Source organism: Dipodomys spectabilis, unplaced genomic scaffold, assembly GCF_019054845.1.
Source record: "Dipodomys spectabilis isolate Male_0828 unplaced genomic scaffold, ASM1905484v1 ptg000095l, whole genome shotgun sequence".
NCBI classification, from domain to species: Eukaryota; Metazoa; Chordata; class Mammalia; order Rodentia; family Heteromyidae; genus Dipodomys; species Dipodomys spectabilis.
Window position 1 is genome coordinate 30,106,095 of NW_024870772.1, and position 13,025 is coordinate 30,119,119.

At 40.1% G+C, this 13,025-nt stretch overlaps 1 protein-coding gene across 2 annotated transcripts in view; it reads left to right on the plus strand.

The window, feature by feature from the left end:
* Positions 1 to 13,025, plus strand: part of Wasf3 (WASP family member 3) — a 118,549-nt gene that overhangs the window by 62,797 nt on the left and 42,727 nt on the right. For both annotated transcript variants that reach the window (XM_042685819.1, XM_042685820.1), the window contains exon 3: positions 12,462 to 12,604. In XM_042685819.1, coding sequence (XP_042541753.1) covers positions 12,472 to 12,604 — 133 coding nt within the window. In that variant the 5' untranslated portion in view covers positions 12,462 to 12,471. The remainder of the gene's footprint in view (positions 1 to 12,461; positions 12,605 to 13,025) is intronic.

Consider the following 13,025-nt stretch of genomic DNA (forward strand, 5'->3'; position numbering starts at 1 on the left):
AGGTGAGTAGGTTAGAAATGTACATTATAAGCTTTGAAGAGCCACTATAAAAAAAAAGTAGAGCAGAAATGAATAAAAACTAGCTATGGAGGTATAGTGAGATCATGAAATTAAATACAAGAGGACAAAAAAGTAGAGTTGGGAGCAAAGAAGAGATATCACTATGACAAAACCACTAGCAAGATGAAAACATATTAACTGTTCATGATCTAAACACTCAGTTAAAAGAGGTTTATCAGATTGTATTGCTGTGTAAAATAAACTCAATCTAAATATGAAGACCAAGGAAAATTAAAAGGAAAAAGTTACTCTATAATCAGTAAGAACAGACAATAATCCTAAATTGTGTCGGTACTTCAAAACAGACTTTCATGAGGACTGGCAGAGTAACTCAGAGTGGTAGAGTAGTTGCTTACCAAGCACAAAGCCCTAAGTTCAAACTCCAGTACTGCCTCCCTCCCTGCCTGCTTGCCTCCCTCCCTCCCTCCCTCCCTTCTTTCCTCCCTTCTTTCCTCCCTTCCTTCCTTCCTTCCTTCCTTCCTTCCTTCCTTCCTTCCTTCCTTCCTTCCTTCCTTCCTTCCTTCCTTCCTTCCTTCCTTCCTTCCTTCCTTCCTTCCTTCTTTCCTTTCTTCTTTCCTTCTTTCCTTCCGTCCTACCTTCTTATTTTCCCCCAACTCCCCAGATTTTCAAATAGGTAAATAGAAACTACTGGAACTCAGACAAGTTAAAGTTTATGCAGTTCTCATTGACCCCTTCAACAACTGAATAATTCATAGAGGGGAATACTGAAAATGAATTAAGACCACAGAAGAGCTCAACAACACTGTCAGCACCGTTGAATATACATTGTTTTGAAGTGCACACAGAACATGCACCAAGATTGACCTTTTTTTTTTGTCGGTTGTGGGTTTGAACTCTAGGCCTGGGTGCTGTCCCTCAGAATTTCAGCTCAAGGCTAGCACTCTGTCACTTGAGCCACAGCGCCACTTCCGGTTTTCTGGTGGTTTATTGAAAATGAGTTTCATGGACTTTCCTGCCAGGGCTGGCTTTGAACCACAATCCTTAGATCTCGGCCTCCTGAGTAGCTAGGATTATAGGTATGAGCCACCAGTGCCCGGCAAGACTGATCATTTTTAAAAAAAATCATATAGACCTTGTTCTCTGAGCACAGTGGAATTAATTGGAAAATTAGTATCAGTAAGATACTGAGGAACACCTAAATTATTTTGATTACTAAAATGAACTGCCTATTGCAGAGACAATTTTTAAGATGACTCAATGTGTACCAGAGTGGAAAGAGGCATTCAGAAAATTTTGTACTGTTTCAATCATGTATTAAATTCCTTCCCTTTTTAAGGAAAAACCATCCTGGTTCCATTATGGTATAAGAAAACTTTAGTTTGACTATTAAGAATTAATTTGACAATTAAGAATTGAAAGGAAAGTATCAGTATTTTAGTAATGAATGTAATATTAATAACATCCATGTCCTATGGTGTACATTATTTGTATACACTATTATGTGAACCTTTTCTTCAACCCATAAGGAAGGATTGGGAAGTATAGCTAGCACTACTGTATAGTAATGGAGGGATTAAAATCATGGAGGGATTAAAATCACGGAGAAATTTGGAGAAGGGAATATCTAAATCAAAGTAGAGTGCATAGTTTTTGTGCTGTGTTTAACATTGTCTACTCTATTTTCTATGCAGAATCCTTAATAACCATCTTTTTCATTGTTCTCCTTTTTGATTTTCCAGCCATTATTTGTCAGCTGTTGGTATATATTGCGCTTTCTTCATTCACAATAATTTGAGGCAGGGAACATGAGAGGAGAACATGTGGCATCTACCAGAAATGAACGGCCAGAGCTAAACTAAGAATTCTTAAGGAGTTTTTCACAAGTGACAATAGGAAATAGAATGAGCTACTCAAGTTGCTATAAACATAGGAATGAACAGTGGATAAAGTATACCAAAGCATGAGTATATGTTAATGCATTGCCATGCTTAAACAGATTGGTAATCCCTCCATAGGAGTTATGAGTAAAGAGAGTTGAAGGGGAAATCCATGCTGAACTGGTACTGAAGGTCAAGGTTATGTAGAAGTGGATCTTGACCAACCACTAGAACTGCGACCTGAAGTGTAAATGCTGGGATTTGGAAAGGAAAGTTGAATGGAAAAATTGTGCTTACCAACCTTGAGGAAAAACAAAATCCCTACAGTTTGCCTAGGGCTTCAATCAGAAAACAAACTCACTAAGGAGAAATTAAGAACTTTTATAAAACAGGATACGGAGAACAACCCTCCCCCTGCCACAAGCAAGAATTTATGGTAGTGTCTTTTACCTATGATCCTAGCTGCTCAGAAGGTAAAGATTAAGAGGAACACATCCGGAGCAAAAGGTGAGACCTGCATCTTAGTAAGTTAGGCATGGTGCTCTTTACCTTGACCTTAGCTATATGTGGGAAGACTGAGGCCAGCCCTGGGCAAAAATTCCGGACCCTACCTGAAAGATAGCTAAAGGAAAAAAGGAATGAGAGGGTGGGTCAAGTAGAGTTCTGGACTAGCAAGCAAGAGACCCTGAATTCAAGTCCTAGTACCATCCCCATCCCCCAAGTTTATAATAGTACATTAAACATTAAGACGTATCAACAGATGAACACATAGCAAACAGGTACTGGAGGGAAGTTGTTCTTATCTTCCCAGGCACAGACCCAAGTGGTGTTACATATTTAAGGATCTTAAATGGGCCACCTGGTTCTTCTGCCTACTTTGTGTGAATGTAGCCAGCCAGATGAAGCTTCCTCTGACTCTGTCCAAGGACTTAATTTCTTCTTTGGTCCTTATTGATACCAGAACTAAAAGTTCTGTGAGATCTTTGCTGTGCCCTGACAAGACTGAGCCCTGTCTGCTCCCATACACCAGTGGGGTAGGAATTGAGACCATATTTTGCCTTTATGAATTGTTCACAGAAATGACGAGTGGAGTCATTCTTCTTAACTCCCTGTCTTCTAAGCCCATCTCCCTTTCTTCTTGGGGTGCAACACCATGTAGCAGTCTGTAATTTTGTGAGCATCCTACATTGTAAAAGTTTGTTCCCTCCCTCCCTGCCTGCCTGCCTGCCTGCCTGCCTGCCTGCCTCCCTCCCTCCCTCCCTCCCTCCCTCCCTCCCTCCCTCCCTCCCTTCCTTCCTTCCTTCCTTTTTGTCCTGGGGCTTGAACTCAGGGCCTGGGCACTATCCCTGGGCTTTTTCTTTTCTTTCCTCAAGGCTAGGGCTCTACCAGTTAAGCCACAATTCCACTTATAGCTTTTTGGTGATTAATTGGAAATAAGAGTCTCATGGACTTTGTTGCTTGGGCTGGCTTTGAATCATGACCCTCAGGTTTTAGTTTCCTGAGTAGCAAAGATTATGGGTAGGAGCCACCCGCACCTGGCCTTTCAGTGTGTCCTTAAGCCAGTGTTGCAGAGTGCATTGAGGATATCCCAACTGTCAGTGGACCAACTGTTCCAAGGTGGTCTGGCATATGATGTGAGCATTGAATTCCACTGTGATGGATTGTATTAGTGGCTTTCCATCACTGTAACAAAAACCTGAGATAATCAGCTCAGGAGGAAAAGTTTATTTGGGCTTGTACTCCATGGTAGGTTGGCTCATTGCTTTGAAATGTACGATGTGGTAGTACATCATAGCAAGAACATGCAATGCAAGAAACAGCTCACCCCATGGCAGCCAGTAAACTAAAAGAAGGGTTGGGCCCTGTAGTCCCCTTTAAGAACACACATCCAATGACCTACCTTCTTCCCATGGGCTCCATTTCTTATTAGCAGTGGGGGATTCTTTGACTTAGGAAGGATATCTCAATATGGCTGTAACCATGGAGTCACTCAGAATTGCACTGTAGTTTTGATTTGCATTTCTTTTTATGGCTAGAGAGGTTGAGCATTTCTTCATGTGTCTATTGGCCATTCTTATTTCCTCTTCAGAGAAGTTTCTCTTTAAGTCTTCAACCCACTTATTTATTGGGCAGTTGTTTCTTTGAGAATTTGTTGTTGGAAGATTTAATTTTTTGAGTTCCAAGTATATTTTAGATATGAGACCCTTGTCCTTTGTTTGGCTAGTGAAGATCTTCTCCCAATCCGTAGGCTTTCTATTGATCTTGCTAGCTATGTCCTTTGCCATGCAGAAGCTCTGCAGCTTCATGTAATCCCATTTGTCCATGAGATTCCACCTCACCCCAGTTAGAATGGCTATAATCAAAAACTCTAATGGGCTGGGAAGTTGGCTCAGTGGTAGAGCGCTTGCCTTGCATGTATGAGGCCCTGGGTTCGATTCCTCACCACCACATAAGCAAAAAGAAAAAAGCTGGAAGTGGCGCTGTAGCTCAAGTGGTAGAGCGCTAGCCTTGAGCCTAAGAGCTGAGGGACAGCGCCCAGGCCCAGAGTTCAGGCCCCATGACCGGACCCCAAAAACAAACAAAAAAACAACTCTAATAACAGATGCTGGAGGGGATGTGGCCAGAAGGGAATCCTACTTCATTGTTGGTGGGAGTATAAACTGGTTCAACCACTTTGGAAAGCAGTATGGAGGTTCCACAAAAGAGTTCACATAGAGCTCCCCAATGACCCAGCAATCCCACTTTTGGGCATTTACCCGAATGATCACAAACAAGACCATGCTAAAGCTACCAGCACAGCTATGTGTATTTTAGCATTATTTACCATAGCTAAGATTTGGAACCAACTCAGATGCCCCTCAGTAGATGAATGGATCAAGAAAATGTGATATATATCTCTATCTATCTATCTATCTATCTATCTATCTATCTATCTATCTACCTATCTATCTATCTGAATTCTATTCCTCCATCAGAAAGAATGACATTGCCCCATTTGTTAGGAAATGGAAACACTTGGAAAAAATTATATTAAGTGAAGGCATCCAGGTCCAAGGAAACATAAGTCGCATGGTTTCCCTTATTTGCAATAACTAGTACATGTCTAGGACAAGCAGAATAGGCCAAAAGCTATGTCCATATGACCGTATAAGATGATGTTAAGCAAAATGAACCCCAAGATAGGGACACAAATATCATTTTTCTTTCTTGCTATTGTTTCTAATGAATTTATAATGTACCATGTGATTTTTTTTTGTTGCTTTGTATTTTCCTCCCCCATGGTATAACCCCTGTTTTCACTGTATTTGATGTCGGTGCCCTGCATCTTGTATATACACTTCTCTAATTTGGGAAGGGGAAGAGGAAAACCAAAATGTTTAAATAAGGATACAGGTTGACCCATTGTAACAATGAGATATACAAAACACTATGTTGAAAACAAACTTTACAACTTTGGGGGCTCGGGGGAGGTAGTTGTGGGGGTGGAAAGGGAAGGAATGGTAGGGAGAAAACAAAGGAGGAGGCAACAACGTGCATTAGAAAATGTACTCATTACCTTGCTCATTAACTGTAACCCCTCTGTATAGCATTTTTACAGTAAAAAAACACACAAAAAAAGAAAAAAAAAGAATTGCACTGTAGTTATCAGGCTGTGAATCTGCCACCCTGAGGAACCATGTATCTTACCAAGGCTTCTAGTCAAGCATCTACCATTTGCTCATTCTACCTAGACAGCATGATATTGATTGATTTCTCCCTTTCTTACCAGGGGGCCAGCACTTGGGGGGATTATGGGGGATTTGTCCCTAGTTTTCAACTTGGTACTGAATAGTAAGAAATGGATAGAGTACTTGGAGATGTGTTTGAGGGGAGGGAATGCTTCCCTTTGGAGAAAGGCCTCTGCAGTGTTTTTTTGTTTTTGTTTTTTTTTTTTTTTTTTTTTAGCTCAACAGAGAATATACTCCATGGTAGAATTCCTCCTAGAATTCTTCTAGGAGGCCGTTGGTTAGTGTTTGAACTCAATTGTGTTATGAACATCCAGGTTATAAACATCTCTACCCTAGTCTTCTGAATGCCAAGTTTCTCTACTAGAGTCCAGCCCAACGTGCTACATCAACGTTGGCCAAACATGCAAACATTTCTAGCTCTAACTCTCACAGTGGGCCTTCAGCCAACAGTTTCCTGTTGTGTCCCTTCCAGTACAGGACCATATAGGAATACTTTACACCGTCAAGAACTTGGGTGCTTCTTTTCAGCTTTCACACTGTCATTGTCATCATTGCTGATCATCATCACAACAATAGTTCTTCTTAGGTGTTTTCCCTTCTGAATCTCCCAGATATCTGAGCAATAACCAAAAAGGTGTTTAGCAGTTGAACCATGGCATGTTAGGATATACTCCATGAGCTATCTTTAATCTTCTCACCGCCTACTTTTCCAGACCATTCCTGCGTCAATTGTGTCAGTTTGGGTCTGAGAAACAGACACCAAATGGGATGGGATCACAGATTTAAGAAATTGATTAAGAAAATGAAATGCACTAAAGGAGGTAGGGTGGGAGCTAGTGAAGCCAGGAAAATCAACAGACCACAGTGCAAACCTGGCTCTTGAAGGGAATAGAGAGGATGTTGAGCAGAAGTGTTTTTTCCTTGCCCCTCATCAAGCCTATGGCAGACCCAACAAAGCAATCAGAGTCCTTGTCCTGCTCTTGTCTTTCCCAGTTTTTGTTATTTTATTCTAATTTTTGGTTGCAGTATAACTTTTTTAAGTCTTAATCTGTTTCATGTGGTAGGAGAATTATGTGTCTCTACCACTAAAGAGGACAAATCAATCTGGGCTTTGTGGTTCTGACTTCTAGATTCCTAGGGAAAGACCCTGGCCTGGTTTTATCAGTGTCTGGAATCTAGTTCACAGTCTGTGAACCAGGTTGTCTCTCACTAAATTGAGACATTTCCCTGAAAAGTGGGACAAACTGCAGATCTAACACAGATACCTTATGTAGCCTCTAGCAATCCATAAACGTTTCAGAAGCAGTTTTTGCTTCATTTTTAGTATATGGACTGGTTTGGAAGAATGATTCAGTTGGGTCGTGGTTCCAGCACAGGAATGGTATCTTAATGTCTCTGTTGGTAACAATTGGTTTAGCTATTTTTTTGTAATAGCAAAAAATTTTAAGAGTTCTTCTTGATTAAACATTTTTTTCCTTTACCTTTGTTATGTTTCAACTTATTCCAGTCTGAATAAGTGTCAGATAAAATCAAGGCTTTGGGAGAAAAGCATACCTCTCTGAGAGTATTTCATACTAAATTGGAAAGCCATAAAAATCATTGCTAGGTGATTAGAACTTTTGAAAAGAGCTTTGAAACTTCTTTTCTAAAATTGCAAAGAGGTAGCATGGCCTCTGGTGTTGTCTTTTATATTTATACTTATATAGGAGTTGCAAATAAAGGAATAATGAGAGAAATGAAGGGTGCAGGCAGATTCGACAAGGCTGAAATAATAGAACAACAGATAAAGTGCTTAAGTGAGGGCAAATATAAATGTAGGTTTATGAGTGTATAATCAACTCTTTTTTTTAAACAATCAAGTTGTATTGAGAACTGTTCAGGGTATTGTGTTGAACATGGAATTTAGAGACTCAGACTCAGTCTCTAAATTCTGGCAGCTTTTAGTTCACCTAAGGGAGAAAAGATAGGCATCAGCCCACCCCATTCCAAACACATAGACTCCTGCAGATTGCCTGGAATAGTTAAATGTGTAATGAAGGAAATGCTGGCCTATTGCCTCTTTTAAATCCTTTTAAACTCTATTATTTTAGGACATGGTATAGTTATAAATGATTTGAGATTTAGTGAGGCCAGGAGATCATATGCCCAAAAAGATGGTTTATTAAAGTTTCCAACAGGAGTGAATAAACTGTGGGTTCTTTGGGAGTTGAGGGTGAGGAAATGGTGAGCACAAGACTTTATTGGGGTTTCTGTGGAAAGAAGTTGGAGAGGCAGGGCAAGCAGGCAAGTGGGTGGAATAATATTAATGGACTCTGGGGCAGAGATGCTGCTTCTGGCTCTCTATGGCTTTGGCCCTGGGATGACTAGGTTAGGTGAGTAGTGACCCAGAGTGTGAGAGCTCAGTACAGGAGGTGATGGAGGCGAGGCCTGATTGGTATGGATTGGTTGGGGGTGGGGGGTTAGATGTGTTGATTGCTTTGTATTTGAAGAGTTATTTACTCTTTCTAGGTACTAGTAATCCAGGAAGGGGCAGGTTCTCCACACTCTGGGCAAAATCTATATGACAAAGTTATCAGAAAAAAAGAAGACAGTTAATGTAGTAAGGTATTACATTTTTCTCATTTGTGTCCTAATAACATCTTAAGCAAGTCTCTAGTTAGGCACTTACAATACTGGGAGCTTCCCTGTGCTAATATATTGCTTAAGCATCAATCGATTCACTGCGATTGAGAAAGGGTTTCTTAGATGCAGAACGGAAGGCCTTTGGTAGTGAAAGGGGGTAGAATGTGGTGATATAGAATGTGTGCTGAGGCGACACCGGACATGGCTGGGGAGATGAATGGAAAGAACAGACATTGCTTATGTGAGAGACAGCTGACATAGCTTCATGATGTGCTAAAATGATAGGCATATTTGATCACAAGAAAGTTTCACTAAGCTTAAGAAGATGGGATGAAGATATTTGACTCAAGATGGATATATTTTGGGGGCTTGGAAGGTGGCTCAGTGTAGAGCGCTTGCCTTGCATGCCTGAGGCCCTGGGTTCCATTCCTCAGCACCACATAAGCAAAAAGAAAAAAGCCGGAAGTGGTGCTGTGGCTCAAGTGGTAGAGCACTAGCTTTGAGCTGAAGAGCTGAGGGACAGCGCCCAGGCCCAGAGTTCAGGCCCCACAACTAGACCCCTCTTCTCCCGCAAAAAAAAAGATGGATATATTTTAGAATTGTCAAGGAATATCAATGTGATATGCCTATAATTAGGGTTATGTTTATTTGAATAATTTGAGGTCTAAATAAATATGGGTGATGGCCACAAAGATGCTATACTAATGTTTCTGAGCATACCAGAGGCTTAAAAGTAGAAGAGTCAGTCACCAGTGCCTCACACCTGTAATCCTAGCTACTCTGAAGGCTGAGATCTAAGGGTTGCAGTTTGAAGTCAGCCTGGTCAGGAAAAGTCTATGAGACTTTATCTTCACTTACCCCAAAAAAAGCCAGAAGTGAATCTGTAGCTTAAGTTGTAGAGTGGTATCTTTGAGCAAAAAAAGCTTAGGGACAGCCCTCAGGCCCTGACTTCAAACCTTAGGACTATTACCATTTTTTAAGGTAGAGAATGGATATTTAAACATGAGTAAATACAGAATGAATGTGAAAGAAGAGAATGTTACATATACATTGAAAAGTTTCTAAACATTATGTTTACATGCTATGAAGTCTTTTTCTTTTTTTTGAGAAAGTGTATAGAAGATAATGAATGCTTGGTCCAGTCTCTCAAAGAACCAATACAAGCAGACTGCTGCTATGTCAGACTCCTGTTGTTCATCTGGTCCATTAGCTCATTTGCTTTGTCTTTAGAAGCTTTTTCACCCCCTTGCTCCCCTCTTTGTTATTCTGAGTCTCTGGAAATGTCATCTTTTTTGTTGCTTTTGTTCCAGTTCTTTTGGAATGGGTCCCTGCTGATCCATTTCCATTATTTTTCTTTCCTCGCACTTTGTTTTTATTGGGCTTATTAATGACTTTTCTTTCTTTCCTTATGAGGAATTCCAGTTTTCTAGTTTATTGTGATATGTTATTATCCTGTTACTGCAAGTGATTCTCTCTGAAAGAAGTGTTAACTCATAATAAATCTTTCATGTTTTTGAGGATTTTCATGTTTTAGCTCACCTACCTTGGTGTATGCTCTTCCTTTTTTTTGTAACTATTTTTATGTAACTATTGCTATTTTATTTTCTCAGGTTGAGCTATTACCCTGAACCAGCAAACTTTTCTTATTTTATTCTTATTATCAGATCAGTATAGCAATCAGAGAATAAGATAATATAGCCACTGTAATCAACCACATTTTTTGAGTGTTGCTACACTCCAAACCTGGTTCTGAGTGTTGTGTATTTGTGGCATCTCATTCACCTTTCATTCTAGAAGGTACTGACCTCATCATTTCCCAGTGGGGAAATGTTTCTGTCCCCATTGTGCAGGGAATCAACTGAGGCCCAAAGAGTAGAGTGATGTGCTATAGGCAATGTGCCTGTCAGTGGGGGAGTACGTGATTCTGAATTGTGGGCATTGTGCTCAACCACCATCATAGTGGTAGGCAGAAATAGCAAACAAAATACTGAGATTTATCTGAACATTTCCTCGATTCCTGCTCTTGCTAGTCTCCAGTTCATTCTGGACATCCCTTTGCCTCAGACCTCTTGTGAGCTTGCTCATATACATACCTTAGGTGTCGTTTAAACAATCACATCTGGCAGAGGCTACCTGTGACTCCTGAGGTGAGTCTCCTAATGCACTGTAAGGTGTACTGTGTGATTTGGTGAACACCTTCTAACAGAGTTAGTTCCATTGAAGGAGAGACCTTGTCCATCTTCCTTTACATTTGAATCACCATCAGCTGCCATACCTGGCTGCATAGAGGTGCTCAATGGGTAACTCATTGAATGACCCAAAGGTTATCAGGAAAGGAGGAAGAGAAGTAAAGATTTTGATATATGTGTGCAACACACCAACTTCTGTAACACCTCAACTAGTGTAATAGGTCATTCAGTAATCATACTAGTTGGGAATAATTTTGGCTTCAAGTAACAGAAAACATAACTATAGTGGTTTAAACAGATAAATTTTCATTTCTCCCATCTAAAAAAAAATTCCAGATTGGTCTTTCAGGGACAGGTAACTGGACCTTTCTGTGTTTTTATATCCCAGATAATTGGATTTTCTAGTGTTTCATGAGGATTAGGTTTGAAGCTCTACATACCTCCTTAAGTAGAAACTTGGGATTTTACTTTATTTATAATGTAATTGAGAACGCTTTGCTTACATGATTATCCCTTGTAATTTAAGTCTCAAGTCTAATGGATCATGTGTTTCTGGGGAGGTAATTGACAAGTGGGGGTGACCCCTCCTCCCCCTCTTCCCCCTCCTCCCCCCCTCCTCCCCCCATCCCCAGAGTCTGTGTTTGTAGATCTTTTCAAACATACCCCAGGGAGAAGTTTCTAGTCTGTTTGGATAGTAAGTAAAAGTCCAGGCTACCAGCATTCTGGGAGCCAAGTGAAAGAGAGGCCTGAGCTAGAAAAGGTCAATCTAGGCTGCCAGTCAATATAGACTTGGATGTACTGTTTGCCTTAGCTATACCAAATTCCAGGTTCTCTAATTTATCTTTTCCAGAGAGTGAAACATACTGGATAGGGTAGAACTGGGGACTTCTAAGAGCGAAGGAATTCTTAAATGAGTTTAAAAAAGCCATTTCGTCATCCCCATTTTACAGGTAACCTGGAGCCTCCTATTCCTCAGCTTTTATTAAGGAGGGTAGGGAAGGCTATGGCATCCAGTGGGTTTGCTTCACATTACTGTAGGTTTGGCCTTTACTGTTTTACAATCTGGTTACACTATCTGCTCTTCTACTGTTACTACTTATGCCAGTCAGCTTTCCATTGGTATAACAAAAAACCTAGGAAAGCCAATTTACAGTGGCTCATGCCTGTAATCCTAGATTCTCAGGAGTTGGAGATTAGGAAGACCATTGTTCAAGGCCAGCCTGGGCAAAAACTTTGTGAAGACTCATCTCAACACAAAAAGCTAGCTGTGGCGATATGTGCCTCTCTTCCCTGATATGCAGGGAATATAAAATATAAATATTTATAAAATATAAATATATAAAATAGGATAGCTCAAGTGGTAGAGGTTCTGCTTGGTAAGTGCAAGGCCCTGAGCTCAAGGCCATCAAAACAAAAGTGTGGGGTGTGTGTATCTGTGTGGTGTGTATCTCTCTCTCTCTCTGTGTTGTTGTTTAAATTTTATTTACAATTTTAGATCTTTCAGCCTCTAAAAAAGCCCTTTTGCTTTGGGCCTATGGGGAGGTAGCACCTGATGGAGGGAGTGGATGGTGAAGCAAAATTGCTCACCTCATGCCAGGAAGCAGCATGAGTCAAAGGTCCCACAATCCTTATCAAGTCCTCCCACTAGACCTCACCTCCTCAAAGGTTCACCCCCTCCCAAGAGCACTATGCCAAGGGACCAAGATGCAAACTATAGCAGTACTATGAACTTTTAGTCTTTTCTGTCATCCTCTCCTGAGAGAGGGCAGGAGATAAAAATACATGTACACAGTCTCCAATACTTAACTGGAATTCTAGAGCATATGTTGCTTTTCCTTAACAGGATTGTATTATGCATTTATCTGATATCTGTAAAATTTATTGAAGTAATTAAGCATTTGTTGCATCATAAAAACAATAGTATAATGAAAATTCTTGACAGAGTTAGTTTTCAAGAGAGCTAAGACTGAACTTGTTAAGATGTGAATATGAGTTTTTTTCAAAAGTGTTATTCTGATTTTCAGATTGTGAGCCATGCCTTTGGTGAAGAGGAACATCGAACCCCGGCACTTGTGCCGGGGTGCTCTGCCTGAAGGGATTACCAGTGAACTTGAATGTGTAACCAACAGTACTCTAGCTGCAATCATACGCCAGCTAAGTAGTCTCAGTAAGTCTTCTGGTCTTTACAAACTTTACTAAATTTATTTCAATTCAGCTTTAAAACAAAGAACTTTTCTTCTGCATTTCCCAGAATACCAACTGTCATGCCCCTACTATGCTTGTAGTACTTAATTTTAATGCCTTGAAGATGTTATCAACTCACAACTTATTAGATAAAACAAAAAATGCAAGTTTAAGATAATGTTAATTTTTAAATGCTTTTTGAAAAATGAAGGTACTTGGTAGTTTAACTTTTTTATTTTACTGAACTCTTCTTTAATTTGACAAGATCAATTACTTTCTTTTAAATAATAGTAGTTAGCACTTCTATGCTGTGTGCATAATGAGTGGATTGAATAACATTTCAAATGAGTGATAAAGACTGACTTAACCTACTAAAAGTTAAAGTACACGAACATACTGACTCG